At 41.4% G+C, this 16623-nt stretch overlaps 1 protein-coding gene across 8 annotated transcripts in view; it reads right to left on the reverse strand.

The window, feature by feature from the left end:
• Positions 1 to 5249: 5249 nt before the first annotated feature.
• trip12 (thyroid hormone receptor interactor 12) overlaps positions 5250 to 16623 on the reverse strand; it is a 55830-nt gene continuing 44456 nt past the window's right edge. For all 8 annotated transcript variants that reach the window (XM_049575920.1, XM_049575924.1, XM_049575923.1 and 5 more), the window contains 18 exons: positions 16312 to 16503; positions 16070 to 16221; positions 15806 to 15963; positions 14806 to 14879; positions 14419 to 14618; positions 13098 to 13225; positions 12711 to 12862; positions 12396 to 12538; positions 12108 to 12264; positions 11802 to 11900; positions 11584 to 11698; positions 11301 to 11455; positions 9694 to 9858; positions 9402 to 9566; positions 9190 to 9303; positions 8970 to 9064; positions 8702 to 8805; positions 5250 to 6738 (listed from right to left, as the gene is read on the reverse strand). In XM_049575920.1, the coding sequence (XP_049431877.1) occupies positions 6542 to 6738; positions 8702 to 8805; positions 8970 to 9064; positions 9190 to 9303; positions 9402 to 9566; positions 9694 to 9858; positions 11301 to 11455; positions 11584 to 11698; positions 11802 to 11900; positions 12108 to 12264; positions 12396 to 12538; positions 12711 to 12862; positions 13098 to 13225; positions 14419 to 14618; positions 14806 to 14879; positions 15806 to 15963; positions 16070 to 16221; positions 16312 to 16503 (2565 nt within the window). In that variant the 3' untranslated portion in view covers positions 5250 to 6541. The remainder of the gene's footprint in view (positions 6739 to 8701; positions 8806 to 8969; positions 9065 to 9189; positions 9304 to 9401; positions 9567 to 9693; positions 9859 to 11300; positions 11456 to 11583; positions 11699 to 11801; positions 11901 to 12107; positions 12265 to 12395; positions 12539 to 12710; positions 12863 to 13097; positions 13226 to 14418; positions 14619 to 14805; positions 14880 to 15805; positions 15964 to 16069; positions 16222 to 16311; positions 16504 to 16623) is intronic.

A 16623-nucleotide genomic window follows, 5' to 3' on the forward strand; every position in this document is an offset into this window, starting at 1 on the left:
GAGAAAATCCTCATCAGCTATGCCAAAGATGAGCAGCTTTCCAGCGATAACAGGCGGTATTGTCACAAGGGAGATGATGCACTGCAAGTCTGAAAATAGCAGAATGATGCTGATGGAGGTGCTCAAGGTGGTGCACAACAAAAATGTCCCAAAATCATTCATGAAAGCAGAGTGTGTGTGGATGGTCCAGTCCCAGAGGTCAGAGATCAGTAGCTCACCAGGGAACCATGAGGTGTGAGTGAACATCAACAGCTGAGATAAACATACATGTCAAGCTTGATTTTATCAGGACAAAGACATGTTTGGGATGTTGGTCAGGTCATTATGAATTCTGTTTTGGGGTGGATTTCCCCTGGAGTACACAAAGCTCTACTCTGATGTAATGCTCAGTTGTTAGGCATCCTGCTGTGGGAGGTCACAGTTTTTTATTTGACTGAACTGAACTTTAAAAAGGGCATTCCACCAATTTACATTAAATTTACTAGGCACTAGTAGTTTGAGACAAGTGGTATCACCTGAGTCATCTTGGGAGTACGATTTTAGAGAAGAAACTCTAAGATGGAGTGTGGAGATTGAAGGCCATGAGCATTTACAGGTCAGCCAGGGTCAAACAAAGATGCTATAGAGTTGAGAGGTACTGAATCTGGACATGCTCACAAAACCCTGAAAGATACCAACGTGACTTCATTAAAGGTCCAGTATGTAGGATTTAGGGGCATCTACTGGCAGATAAGAACAGTAACTATACCTATGTTTTCATTAGTTTCGAATCACTTGACACGAAGAATTGTTGTTTTTTTGTTGTTACCTTACAATACCGTAAAACTTTACAATTGACTTATGGCTAAGCCATGCCCCCTCCACTCACTCGGACAAAATATCAACATTCAGTGACTGGCGCTATGGCAGGTGTCACTGTACATGGCATTTCACAGGAGGCAATTGATGATTTTTGGAGACATAATGATCAAATTTTGGTGCATCAAAGTGCCACTGAAGTTAAGGTTTTTGGCTCAGAATATGAGAAAAAGATAACGGCCATTTTACCATCTTTACCAAGAGTGTCTCTCCGTTAGTTTGGTGCTACAGTATTTACATTGAATCATTCAGCCTAACGTTTGCCAACCTTTGTTATCTCTGCGATTACAGATAAATTAATGAAGCTAAGCTCCACAAGTTAACGTTAGCTTAACTAGAGCCCTTTGGACAACAGCTAACAATGATGTATGATCACCAAAGTACAAAACTAGAACAAAGTAGGTTAATAAACTCCAAGCAAGCAAGGTGACATCAGAGATATTGGATGAAGCGAGATACCCAACTCAGCTCACTTCCTGATTCAGTGACGTCAACGCCACGCCGCCGTAGGAGACTTGCGGCAGTTCTGAATGTATTGTCGTCAATGAGGACACAATCACAATTTATGGTCAATTCTTTCGCCTTATAGTCACTAAAGTAAATATTGGGTTCGTTTTCCATAAGCCACACATCTTACCAACATTCTGACACTAAAGCTGCATTTTACATCCGCACAGATCAAGAGAAAATTAACTTTGTTTGAGCCCTGTCCGTCTCAGAAAACAAGTTCTCGCGAGATCTTGTGATCTTGATAACCAGGCGGTAAAATCACAGTTAGTTTACAAACAGTTCTTAACATTGGATAAACCTACGGTGGGGTGTCTCGCTTCATCCAATATCTCTGGTGACATGATGAACAACGCAGCTAGGAGCTAACATTAGGCTAAATTTAGCTAACGTTAGCTAGAGATGTTAAAGATAACTTTACATTTCTTTCCAGCAAAGTGACAATATGTTGCCTCAAACACAATATTGTCTTACCTTAGAACAGATGTAGACATCATTGTTAATCTTGGTCTACCGCACAACTTTATCCAAAGGAGACACTTTTCTCGGTTAAGATGTGGTTTAAAGTGTAAAAAATACACCTCGTCGCCCAGCGTCTCAGGATACCTTGTGTCGGAGTTGCATGTACCCCATGCACACCATTTGACCATTTTTAAACTTCAAATCTCCGAAAAAGCTCATAAAACCGAACAAAACTGACTTTCTGTAATGCATTTCAATGGACGTCCAGGCAGAGAATGTCAGAGTGTATTGGAATGGCTATATGCACTGTGATTGGCTCATCGCGTTTGAGGGCGGGGCTTAGCCATAGGTCAATTAAATAGTGAAAAGTCGATTTTTAATGCGACTATTTGACATGCAATTCAGGATTGCTACAGCGGTGTGAGATGGGCTACCAGCTTGTTCGATGCTCTTCTACAAACAGAAGAAACATGCAGAGACTACTGCAATCAAAAAGTTCCGTGTGGAACAACTGCGACAAAATAAACGAAAATGAGGTGCAGTGCAAACTCTGTGAGGCAAAGCTTGCGTATCACAAGTCTACAACAAGTATGCACAGTCATTTGAGAGCAAGGCACACGATTTTCGAATAGTGTTTTTGCTTGTGCTGCCCATCCCTAGTTGAAGATGCCTGTCTCTATTAGAGGCCCGGTCTGGTTGCCAAGCTGTTGACTTTGGATGTATGAAGATGCTACACATTGTTAGCTCGGTTGATTTCTGACACCATGAGCGACAAAGAAGACTGTAAGTTAGATTTACCTGCATGAAGAAAAAAACAGGGGTGAGTCCCCTCTTCTGAAGTGGTAATAAAGTCAGAATATGTGTCCATTCCTCCATCACCCGGGAAGTTATTCATATACCATTAGTCCGTAATGGTCTACTAATCGAAAGAATCAAAAGTGTTTTTAATCAAAATTAATCCAAGTTACGAATATAATTTTAATGGGATAAAATGGTGTTGTGTCTGTATGCCAGGTGCCGTTATCCATGAGTGCTGTATCTCTCTCTCTGATGTGGGGTCTGTCAGAACTAGATCAAATGAATGATTTATAATTGATATATTACCTGAAGCCTAATTTTTATACAAGTAATATTCATATTGGATTAAATATACACTTTGGTTGTATTTCCCATCTTTGCTGAGCAACAGCTTTTTTTTTTTTTTTTTTTTTAAAAAAGGAATTAAAACCCTGTCCCATGTGGGCATCTGTCCCTCACATACGCCTGTTGAGTTCAGTGATTTAAGCAAATAATAGCCTGGGCTACTAATTGAAGTTGAAACTTGTGCCTTAACGTTTATATGTACATACCGAGTGGGTCCTGTTGTTCTAAAGTAGCTCAGCATGGAACCAAACACTGGCTCTAGATGGGGTCATTCATGTTTCCATGTTTTAGTGTTGGCCACTGTAGCTCTCCTACATGCTTGGCACACTGGAGACATTTCAGTACTGCAACTTCACCACTAGATGCCACTAAATTCCTCACACTGGCTCTTTAACTGTGACTACAGAGGACTGATAAAATCTGGAATCTATTGAATGTTCGCACACGTCAAGGATTTTGGATTCTGTCCCTCATCTCTTACACTGGAAGCATGTTCAGACAGGGTCTCTTAAAGCAGGGTGTCTACAGGCATCAGACATTTTAATGTTTTTTAGGACCTTTTAAAGATAATTTTTAACCAAATTTACGACTGATTTTTTTGAGAAATCATCCATTTCTTATTCACACTTTGTATAAAGGTGAGCAGTATATATGTGGTCCCATGCAGAGGTAGGTTTTATGTAGGAATATGGTTATTAGAGTGAGTTAGGTTAATCTACATTTTGCCAACAGGTGCAAGTATGAAGTAAAAAGACAGTATTAGGTTTCTTAAGGTGGACCTTTACTTGGAAGAGCGTGACTTATTTTAACAAAAATAAATTAAAAGATGGATAAATGAAATTAGATCAAATGTTTGTGGCATTAAAACCTCACAAAATCAAATTTAAGACTATTCAATGACTTTTAAGGCCTAATATTTATATATTTGAGATTAAGATAGACCTGCAGACGCCCTTATAAAGCTCTAGTTTGTGGGACTTTGTGGCATATACTGGTGAAGTTGCTGAACTGAAACTTCTCCTGTGTGCCAAGCATGTAGGAGAACTACTGTGGCTGATGTGATATCGCGAAAATGTGAACGGCCTCATCCAGAGCCAGTGTTTGCTTTATCCGTTCTGTAGAACATGAGGGACTCCATGGTGGAGGATCTGCTCTGTATGAACATATGAATGGCTCATTCTATAGTAATAAATGCACAACAGATCTTTTTGTCAGGTGAATATTAACTACTGAAAACATATTTATGAATATACCATATCTGCCAATAGATGCCCCCAAATCCTACACACTGGACCTTTGATGGCCAATATGAAAATGAAGATGATCACAGCGAGCAAAACCGGTTGTAATGTACACACAAGCATCAGACTACTGAGTTAAGACAGAAAAACTGTGAGCCTATCCTTTAAAATGAGGGACTAAACATAGGATATAAACTCCATTGCCAAAAACCCCTAATACCTTTTCAATATGAAGCTGAAGTTTCAGCAGTCCTTGACCTTGTCTTGTGACCTTGTGAAGCCCCATAGTCATTAATGAGATGTCAGCCTTACACTCTGGCCTCAGCTTTCCCCATTACTGAGTCGTGCTCCGGTGCAGTGAACCTGTCACCTCATACCACTCTGGTATACTCAGTGATACACCCTGGACAAGTCACCAGACTATCACAGGGCTGACACATAGAGACAGACAACCATTCACGCTCATGTTCACACCTACGGGCAGTTTAGAGTCTCCAGTTAACCTGCATGTCTTTGGATTGTGAAAGGAAGCCGGAGTAGCTGGAGAAAACCCACGCTGACACAGGGAGAACATACAAACTCCACACAGGACTCCCTCACCCTGGGTTCGAAGCAGGAACCCTCTTGCTGTGAGGTGACAATACTTGACGTGTGTCCTGTTTTCAGTTAATAAACAGTATTGTGAGAGTGGGTTTATCATTGAGTAAGGATCCTTATTCCAACGCCTACACACATCTTATGTAATGTTAAATCCGAGGCTAAGCTTTCTCTTGTTTATAAGAGTTTGGGAACACAAATCCAGCTCAGAGGTTGAGTGTTGTTAAACCCTGCTGAGATCTAAAGAGCAGCAGATGTAATTAGCCACCTTTGTTGCTGTCTCCATGCCAACTCACTTAAACCTGCCCATGGTTGAGAACAAGAGTACCAAGATTTGCCCTAAATTAACTTTCACTGATTAATAAATCAGCCTTCAGAGGGCCAGCTGTGAAGAGCAACACTGCAAAGCGATGGAAGGACGGGTAAATAAAAGAACATAGATGAGTCAAACAGTTACTTTATTTATGTTCAGGTAAAAACATGAACCTGATGCAGTAAATTATTGCAGATCTTAGAAACCAGCACATGAACGATTGGGCCAGGAGAACATACAGTGGCGCCCTCCCCTGGCCACAGACTGCAGGTGCACACCACGGTTTGTTCCAAGCCAGCAGTGCAAAGAAAAAAATAATAATAATCAACTACAGCAAGAAATAAAGACAATATAGAAAATTTAAAAAAAAAAAAAAAAAAAAAAGTAAAGCAGACATTCCCACCTCAAACAGGGTGTGAAACTGCATATAAACTTTATTCCATAAATGAACTTGAAATGCTATCTGGCCATGAAACGATAAAATGAGACCAGCCAAATTTTGTGCCCAGCTACATTATGTGTTGAGGGTTGCTCAGAGCTTGGTCTACCAAGATAACCCTACACATCAGGTAGGGCCCAACAGAAAGACGCTAACTCTATCAAAATAAGAGCAAAACAAAATTTACCTGATCAACACATTGGTTACATCTCTTCATTTTGAGCTAAAGCTCTCTATAATAAAGGAGGCCAGAACACAATCTCAACTTAGGTAGAGGGGTAAGAAAAAAAAGATAATATGCGCTCATCACTACCCGCATTCAACCAACTGCAACTCTCGTTTTCCACAACTTGAAGCAAAGACACACGTGGGGGGGGGAAAGCCGAACCAAAATGCAACACACAAACTGGGGCCAATATAATACAGAACGAAATGCAAACAGACGAACTGAGGGGAAGAGACATGAGAACAAAGAGCTATTCTATCAAATGTGTAGAATGAGCAAAGTCTGCAAATTTGTCTGTACAAATGATCTTTGGAGCTAAAGTAAACCTAGCTTGCTCGATGGAACCCCCCCTCCCCCCCGCCCTCCCCAACACCCAGTGACATTGTCCACCACTCTGAAGAGGAGACATCCCTTTTTTAAATATCACATAGCAATGCAATTTAAAATGTCACCCAGATGTTTTCATCTTTTTTTAACATTACTCAACTACTGATATAAGTTTTACTCTCTCTTTTTTTATATTTTAACTTCTGTGAGTCATGGAACACCTTTCCATTTTTTATTTTTTTATACTTTTTTTTTGAGAGACCGGGGCAGCAAATATATATTTAAAGTCTTAATTTTTCTGCAAGCTGCTTTCTCTAACAAGAAGGCTGTACATGTAGCCTTGATGTATGTGGTTACAAAAAAACTAAGAAGGAAGTCATGTTTCATCAGTCGCTGTAGAAGGCATTTGAATGTGAGATGTGGAGAGATCAGGAAAGGTGGAAAGACTGCTGGCCCTCGCGGGCCGCGATCAACAGTTTCTCTCGCATGATCTCTATGCTTGAGTAGTCAGGCAGCTTCAGGTAGTTGACACAGGTCATGACTGATGGGAGGAAGTCGTCCGGGTTCTCCGTCGACTCGAACGTTTTCCTCACAATCGTCAGAGGGGGGTTCAGGCTCCGGAAACCTGAGGTACAAGCAGAGGTCGTGTTAGCTGAATATTTCCCATCAGTGACTGAATGTTATTAAGAATGACGGAAAAATCTGAAGGCCGTCCGTCATTTTGACTCATAAGAACACTGCGGGCGATGTACCGTAATTCACACTGTCGGACTAGTGGTGTGTGCATATTAATTTAGTCTTGTCTGTGTTCTCATATGTATGCTGGTTTAGGCTTCATGTGTGTAGGCTATATCACTACATACCTATGCAAAATGTCATGACGGCTGAGTGCCCAAATTTCTTTGCATGGTCACTGTCTGTTATTTTTTCTCTCCATGCCGTTATAGACAGGGTGTAGAGTGTGCTGGAACGACTTCTTTTTCTCCGAGTAAGGAAATAGAATATTTGCATTTCGTATTAACCGGTTAAATTTCGTATATATTTCTTGAAGCGCTTTAAGACGCAATCATCACTGCAGCTTAAGTCATGCAAGAGAGCCACCAAAAACAAATTGAATGGTCAAAGTTAACATGTTGACAATTAAGGTGTGTTGACTGATTCATGGTGTCAAATTGTAAGTTTTCTCGCATAACATACGAGAGAACATTCCACCTTAAAAGTTGCCAGTAGCTGCCGGCACTAGCTTTGAAGCACCACAATGAATTAAATCATTTTTTTCTCAGTCTATTGCTGCTAATTTTTATCTAGCAAGGATGACAAGGCCAAAAACATCCTTTCATTTTTTTTAGTTAAGAGTTGAATAATGCACGTAAAGATTAGGAACAGTGGTTACGTGACCGTCACAACGAGCCACAACTTAATCATGCACGTGCATAGATGTCACTGGTGCACTCCGGTGAACAAATAGCACTACCCCCTAAGAAACGCAAAATCTATAAACTTGTTTATTTTTTTAAAATGAAAATTAAATGCTTTTAGTCTTATTAAAAAATGAAAATTACTTTGCACGCTAATAACAGATTATGACAGAAATTTTACAACACTGTCCTAATGCAGCCTCTTGACACAAAAGTAGCACCAGATGTCAGTCAGACACATACAGTAAAACCTGGGCTTCATGTTTTATACACTCACATAAACACAGGAAATATCTACTTTGGCTGATGCTAGATTATCTTAAATCAGGCATCTCAGTACATGTGCACATAGGGCTGCATGATTATAGCCAAAATGACATAGTATACAATTAGTTTGGGTTATATTGAGATCACGATTATTTATTGTTTTTAGAGACAAATTATTTTTATTGCACTTTCACATTTAAATAAACAGCACTGCTTTCACTTTCTCCTTGTGCTTTATTACTGATTTAAAAAAATCTTTGCATCAACATGAGACTTAAAATAACGTCCTTCTGCACCTGAACTCAGAGCTATATATAGATTTTTGCAGCTGTCATGGATGTCTGAGTTGACGCTGGACAAGGACGGGGATTAATGGTAACAATACAGTAACGTTATTCTTCTTGGCCTTCATGCATTCATTGTACTGCAGTTTTTGCAGGTGGTTTAGTAAATTAGTTAATGTTGCTTTGCAGCGCAGACACAAGTGTTTTGCACTCTTTGCATATGATTTGTTCTCTCCTTAAATCCAAAATACTTCCAAACAACAGATGACGGTGGTTGATGAGCAGTTGATTCTCATTTAGCCCGTCTGCAGTCGTAACATTCAGTTTTCACTGGCAGTTGTTGCAGGGTGCACACGTAGCGGACAGCTCCCTCAAAGTAAAGGCTGCTGTTAGTTTAAGGAGCTATTTGATGTGCAGCAACGTTTTCAACGAGCAGAGAACGCTTTTAAATGTCAATATCGCAGTCTATCAAATCCATTTAATTGGGGCGAGCCAAAATCGTGACTGTGATTAAAATTCAAATATTTGAGGAGCCCCCTGTGTAGACACAACTGTTTAACAATCTGTCCTGCTTTAATGCATTTAATAAGTTCATGTTTGTGTATGTGAAGCAACTCACCACCGACGGGCAGTCTGGGGCTCCCTGTGACAAACTGCAGAAAGAGTCTCTGCTGCTCGGCGTCGAAGCTGCTCAACACCTCAAACAGGAACCGTACAGCACGACTGCAAAAACATGGGAGAAAATACACGTCAAACATTTGTCTTGAGTACAAGTTTACTCATACCTAGAGTGTGACACGTAGGGAGTTAGAAAAAGGGGCCTGAACCCATATTGAATGACACTCAATGAAGTGTCAATGATGAATAAAATGGGAGCTTGGACTTGCCTGTCATGTGTGTAGCCGTGGTCCGGTCGACAGCACTCCATCAGCGTCTTGACGTCCCACGTCTCTGATTTACTGCCACACAGCAACTGGTCCAGCTACAGCAGGAGAGGAGAGATGATGAAGAATTAAAGAAGAGAAAGAAGAGGCAACAAAACAGATTCACATACCGTAGATTGCTATGCAGGCTTGAGAAGAAGGAAATAACAGAACATTTGCTCACCTCCTCTGGATAGAAATACTGCAGGTGATGCAAGGGGAAGACTGACTCGAACCCTTCCCTAAATGACTCAAACTGTCTGGACACTCCTTCATTTAGAGTCCAGTACACCACCAACTGATGGGAGAGAAAAGACAAAAATGATTAAGAGGACAAATATCAAGACAGACAAAAAGGATGAAACAAAGTGAGAGTTAAGAGACACTGTAGCATACCCTGAGGTACTCCTCCAGGTTGTAGATCGTGACTGGGACGTCTTTGCCGCCCTTTTTCAGCTCAATGTTGGGGAATCCTGGAAGGGTGAAGTCCAAACCCAGGTCCTCCACTGAGCAGCCGTTCATGTTCAGGCTCTCCAGTGCCTGCTGTAGGGTCTCCCTCGTCTATTGGACAAAAAACCCCCAAGAAACAGACAATGCTTTTATTAAACCTGGACCACCACCAGGAGCCTATAGGACCACACTCTGGTACCACTGCATTAGAAGAGAAGTTCTCTGTGCTGCACTTCACCTGTGATCGGTCCTGTTCCAGCCTCTTCTTCTGACGGATAATATCCTCCAGGTGCTGGATGGACTTTGCCACACCGGGGTCAATGTTCACCAGGTCATGGGAGCTTATAGACATCTCGTGCCGGAGCATCCACTTATAAAATGGCAGCCCCAGGGGCAGGTCCAGCTGGGAGAAAAAGCAAGAAGAAAGAGGTTAAGAAAGTCAGGTAAAATAAAGGAACATTTGGCAACACCTATGGATAAAGAATCTTTCGGTGCAGTTTTGTTAGGTATAACTGATTCATACTGCAGCTCAGCTTTCACATGAGCAATACTGCTCTGTGCATGACTACACTTGCATCATCATCATCATCTATGTGTCATTTGTGTATGTTGTCACATCAGTGTATTATCTTGTGCCAATCACAAGATCCCAAGCCCATACAGTTAGAGTTGGGTACCAGTCACATTTGTACTGATTCAGTGCAAGTGCCCAACAGTACCTTTCTTCAGTGCTTTACTTTCTCTGTGATATCAAAACTGTATTTTTTGATCAAACTGCAGGGGAGACATAGTGGACTAAAAAGAATTCTGCTCCTCTGCTCTTTTCTAATCACACATAAAGCGGATCCTCTGTCTCTGTCGTCTGCTTGTGTATGTGTGTCTGCCCATCTAGCAGTGATACTAGATTTTTAAAAAATAAAATAAAATAATATAGAAAAGAAAAAAGACCAGAGGCCTAGACGACCGTGGTAGATCAGGGCTGCAGCAGTATATTTGAGCATGTTGGGAAGCTAACAGAGCAGCTGAAGGAGCGTGAAACAGTGCTCTGTGGCTGACTTCCCGGCTTCTCGGTGCTTCCTCCACCTGTCTGAGGTTGAACCCAGCAGCTCCCCCTTGTCGGCCTCCAAGCTTCACTGCTGGCTTCCAGGCTTCAGGGCACTTCAGCTTCTTGTCTTGACCTGGTGTTCTCACCCAGATGTACTCTCAGGTATTGCCATTTGGCACCAACTGACAACATGAATCAGTTCTCTGTAGTACTGACATTATTCAGTCGGTACCCTTAAAAACAGAAGTTCAGTATCCAAACCTACAAATAATGGAGCTCACCTTTGAATTAAGCCTTCTACTGTTTTATATTTCAAGAGACAATGTCAAGAGCAACCCTCTCTCCTCCCTTCCTAATTTATCACCCACGGCCATGCAGTTCAGAGGATGAGATCGAGTGCTGTTGTTGATAAATGCCTTTGCAACTCTACTCGAGTTAAATAACAGTCCATTTTCCTGATTTGGAACAGTTGGGTACGGTCTGCATCAGGAGTGAAAACCCAGTGCAAATGAATTATACTCAAGGCCACTTTTTCAAGTAGACTCCGACATGAAACGACGAAGGCTGATGTGAAAGCCTCCTAAAATGATGCAACATGTGAAGGACTAATATTTGGAATATTAATAATGACTCCAACAGCCACTAAGCAGACACCTCAATTATGCCTGAAAGCTTTTACTACAGCAGGTCTAAATACGACTAATTCACTGCTGGCAGAAGAGTGTTCCTAAATGCCAACGCTCAGTTGAAAATATGAGTCTATAATTGACAAAGAGAGAACAGAAAATAGAGGTCGTTACCAATCTGAAGTCCATAATGGCTTTGGCCATTAGCTTTCCTAAGAAACGGAACTTCATTTTGATTTTGGCTATGTGTGCTGGTTTGGTTGTCCTGCCGAAGGGAACAGCAAACAGTCCTCTGGAGCTGAACATGTACTTGGTTCCCTCTTGGCTTCCTGTTGGAGCAGAGACACAAGCATGGTCAGAGAAAGGCAGAAGAAATTACTACATATACCTTCATGCAAGCATGTATCTAACGTGACATGGTTTTCATCATATCCAGTGTGCATCTGAGGGTTTATACCTTTAGGATTGGCCAGCGTGACCTCTTCGCCCCTCCACAGGCCCAGATCAGCCCGCTGGAGCTCCTGTGACACCAGAGCGTAGAACTCCAGAGTCGGGCCAAGACCTGTACCAACCTGAAAGATGATAAAAAGTTAGAATCTCCTCTTCAGAAAACTGTGATGAAAAGCGTTTTACTGCAGCAAACTGCAAGTGATGATTCACAGACAGTGCAGGTACCTCGTTCTCATACTGAATCTCCAACATTGCCCTCGAGCTGCCCAGGTCCTGCATCACAGACTCAGCCTGTTTTAGCAGCTCATCACGGTTTATTGTCCTCTGAAAACACAAGACAAGGGAGGAGAGAAATGAGGTTCAAGCCAGGTCAGAAAAAAGTTTATAGAGCTGTTATTGAAAACAAAAACAGGCACAAAACTTTCATTAACTTCCATTAAAATACAATGCAAACTGTTGACAGATAAACTGTGTGTACAACTGCTGGGTTCCATAAGATATACATATGTTCAATATGGCAACACAATGTACCTTCTTCCTGTCAAGACGTGGTGCAACTCTGCTGTCCTGAGAATCTGACTGGTTGATTTCAGGATTTGTGTCCAGTAGGCGTTGCATGGCTCTGTCACGATCAAAGGCAGTTACATAGAATAACATCTGCCGGGTGTCAAAGGGGAAGAAGAAAGGACTGTAGAGAAAGAGAGAGAGAGAGAATAATGTATGTCAACACCAGTATCAAGTTCGGAGCCAAGATGTACAACAACAGGTGAAAGATCAAATTCTGATTCCTTATTTTGGTCTCAAGTATGAAACACTTACCAGGTCTTTCCAAGCTCAATGAGCCAAGTGGGGATGTTCCCCGTCATGATGACCAGCGGGTCTTGTAGCTGACGGTTTGCTTTGGCTGTCAGCTTACTGTTAATGAACTCACTGGTCGAGATGACTTCCTTACACGCAGCATTCTGCAACAGGACCAAAAACATTCATATTACCTGCACAGTTTATATTACATGACTACCCCTGACATTTCAGAGCTAGCTTAAGGGTTTAATAACTTTACACCTAACTACATCACTAGTTTTAAAGGTGAGATAACAAGGTAACAGACCACAATCCTTTAGAGAAGATACTTACTTCATACAAGTAGAACCAGTATCTACTGATGGAGTGCAGGACCCTCAGCAGCAGGTTGACCTCTAAAGAGGGGTCATCAAAGGTTATGGTCTCTGGTGGCTCCGAAGTGAGGTATGTCTCTAGGGGATTGGTGACACTGGGACACACACCATCTGGAAGTGACAGGAATCAACAGTCGTGATGATGTTGACAGATTCAGACTGATCACATGCTTAGAATTTTGTCTTGTTGATGTGCTCACTTTCTGATTTTTAAACATCAAAACTAGGAATTCCCAAGTAAGAAAAATGACAATGACGATGTGAATCCTTTCGTAAACAGATCAGGTACAACAGTGACCCTCGTTTGCAAAATTCTTCATGATAAGATAATTAAGCAGATTCTCACCATGCCACAGCTCATCCTGCTTCTTGGCGTTGCGAGGTGAAGTTTTGGTGGGAGCAGTCTGGGCTCGGCCCCTCTTTCCACCCACAGCATCTTTGCTGCCATCCTCGTCCTCTCTCACAGGCTTATACCTGTCAGGAACACAAGATGAGATGTTTTGTTTCCATTTGCTTTGATGAGCATGCACGTCGGCTTTTACACCAGAAACAATGCCTCGCATCAGCGCTTCACCTTTGTGACAACACTCTGGGTGTGTGAACAATTTAAGGAGAAACAGCACCAAGGCTGACAGTCATTTGCAATTTAAACTGCTGGTGAGTACATGTGCTTATCACATCCTATGTACTTGACACTGCGCTGGCGAGTGTATCTTAAAAACTTGGCAAATTAATCTGCATGGCTTCTTATCTCTAGCGTAAATGATGAGATTACATGTTTGATTCAACAGGGTTACTACGGACATTACAAAATTGAATTCAAGGACTTTATAGAACTTTCTCAAGCACTATTTTTCATTTTCAAGGTCTGTACTCAAAGCAGCTAATTAATTTTCAAAAATATATTTTTTTCCCTTTTCCTCATTAAAGAGTTACTTAACACTTTTTTGGGCATAACTGAAAAAATTCTCTACAAAACACCTGAATGGAACAAGAGCTGTGGTGCTTATACTATTTAATGCGTCGCACTTGCCTGATATCAGACAAAACTGTCAACTCGTTACAAAAAGGTGTATACTTTATGAACGAATGAAATAATTTTAAAAACAGAATCCTCTAATGGAAACCAAAAACAGTGATGCCAGCTGGAATTTATGTTTCAATTTCAGTTTCGACTTTCGGAGCACCACTGAAGTGAGAGGAAAACAAATCATGGTGAAGAGCCGGCTCATTAAGTTTAGTCATATAAAGTTTTGCCATGCAACAATAGGCCTCCTTGTTTTGTGTAAGCGTAGAGCAAAGTGAAAATATACTACAATCTCGGGCAGGACACCAGAAGTGGGGGAAAGAAAGAGGAAATTACAGAAAAAGCTGAGCAATTTTAATGACCTGATGAACATGATACAAGACAGCGTTATGTGGTTCATTTGAATTTTTAAGACTTTTTAAGCACTCTGTTACAAAGGAAGCTATTGTAAAGGTAGTCTGGTACTTGATCTTTTCCTCTCAAAATTCAAGCACTTCAAGTACCTTGTGTGAACCCTTGTTTCTTAAGAGATGAGTGAGGTTGAGCGAGATGTAAGATTCAGAACAGACACATTTACAGGAACAAGAATGCAAAAATAATACACACAAATACCAGTTAAGAACTGGAAGATTGTTTTTACCATATTGTGTGCGTTTTGGTCCAAATGCCAGCTCGCCCAAGTGGGTTTGCCTCATCGTCTGTCGACTCTCTTTCTTCCTCTGCCTGAAGACTATACTGCCGCACAGCCTGGTACACCGTCATGTTGTACGGTAGCAGGTGGTCACCAATGTAAAATTGTAGTCTGTGACGTACACTGCCAGAGTTCAGGAACTGTGCCGCCTGGGTAACAAATAAAATACATGTAGGGTTCATTTCTAATGCTGGAGTTAAAGCAGGAACACACATCAGCACAGGATTATGTGCACAAAAACCTGCATTGAACTTTGATTTCCTTTTGGTTCACACAGAATTAAGTGTGTTACAAATTAAAAAGTTAGCCTTATTCGGCATGAACGATATCACATACCAGTGATTCATCGATTTCGTCATCTGAACCGTCGTCATCACTGTCCTCATCTTCTTCTCTTATTCGGCCGTACCCTGTACAAACACAATTTCAAGTTAGAAACCCAACTAAAGAAACACTGAATAGCCCATTTTACATTAGTATTTCACTACTGAGATGATGATCTTCTAAAAAAAAAAACAAAAAACAAAAAAAACCAAAACCAAAACAAAACAAAATTAAAAAAAAAACACAGGCTATCTACAGTCCACTGTCTGCAGTAGAGAGATGCAAATACTCTTGAAATTGCTGCTACGTGACTCAAGAAAACAAAGGAAAAGAGCTGTGGGATTCACTTTTCCTCAAGCGGTAGTAAACCTACAACTACCAGAACGCACTGCGCAACACCAAACCAATAAACGCTCTCACTGGTGGGCGATGTAATGCCAGTTGCTCGTCTAAAAAACAACGTGGCAGCTTGTTCACAAACTCTTGTATTACAGCCAAACAGTGCACTAAACTATGTTTCAGAGACATTTTAGGTGAGAAATAGGCAATACAGTGGAGGAATCTTGGTTTGTATTTGATAAGCACAGCCTAGTTTTATCGTTTGTTCTGAGTTTGAGAGAGAGAGGTGTCTCTCTCTCGATCCACTTCTGTACTCTTTGTTTCCGTGGTGTTGGGCGACATAAAAAAATTAGAAAGTCCAACTGTAGTTCAAGCAACATTCCAAGCGAATATCCGCTGGATGACAATTTCCTCTTGCAAATGAGGTCTGGGCTCTGGTAAGATGGAGAGAAGTTTACTGCAGTTCATTGACACATACTACCAACATAGTTATGACACAAAGCTGGTTGAAAATCAGTAAAGTATCCCTTTAAGGATGACTTTAAGAACAACATTTGTCGTTTGGACAATGTGGAGGAAAAACAGGTGCCATACGAGAAATCCCCGTTTGAAGGAGCTGCTGGTGGCTCCCTCTGTCTTAAAGGAGGTAAGTTAGTCCAGGACAGTCCCTCACCTCTGACAACAAGATACCGCTCTATGGCTTGCACCAGGGCCAGGGGGTCTATCTTTACAGGGCCGCCTTTCCACTGTTTAACATTAGTGCAATCTGGATGTCTCTGCAGCTGACATTTGAGCTGATGTGTGTTGAAGAACTTCAGTGCCTGAGAGCCCCTGCAGAGACAAATTTAGAAATATCAAACTATACGGTTTCATAACTGATTCAAGTGTTAAAATATAAAGTTATTTTGATCAAAACATAAATAATAAAGCCACAGACCTGCTGCCATTGCCATTACCACTGGGGAAATCATGCACTTTGACAGGAAACTGCTCCATTTGGCTCAGGCAGCTGTTCATTTTGTGCACAAGTGCCAGGTACGGCCCATTCTCTGTTGGGTCCAGACGACCTACAGGCTCCATTCCTGGAACCTGCAAACAAAACAACAGGGGAAAAAAGAGATTCAAAATAAATTCTGAATATTCAGACTGCCAAAAATACAATGTGTTCTAGTTTCTCACCGGACAGCCAGCGAACACATGGAGAAACCTCTTGAGCCGCACATCGCGGCTGAGCAAGTCCCTGTCGTTGTTGGAGGTTAGGTAGACCAGGAGCTGCTTCACCAGCCCGCTGTGTTGGATCTCAAAAGACGACACATCAGATTCTGATACAATACTGGAGATCTCCACCAAGCACTCCATACCACCGTCCACCTGGGAAACAGAAACACAACACAGGATCAAAAAAATGTCTCAGAGTCGGTGTGCAACTTGAGACACTCAAATTTAGCTAAATAAATACATATTTAGTTTCTTTATCTCTGTAGGTTTCTC

The sequence above is a fragment of the Epinephelus fuscoguttatus genome, linkage group LG5 (assembly GCF_011397635.1).
Source record: "Epinephelus fuscoguttatus linkage group LG5, E.fuscoguttatus.final_Chr_v1".
Taxonomy (NCBI): domain Eukaryota; kingdom Metazoa; phylum Chordata; class Actinopteri; order Perciformes; family Serranidae; genus Epinephelus; species Epinephelus fuscoguttatus.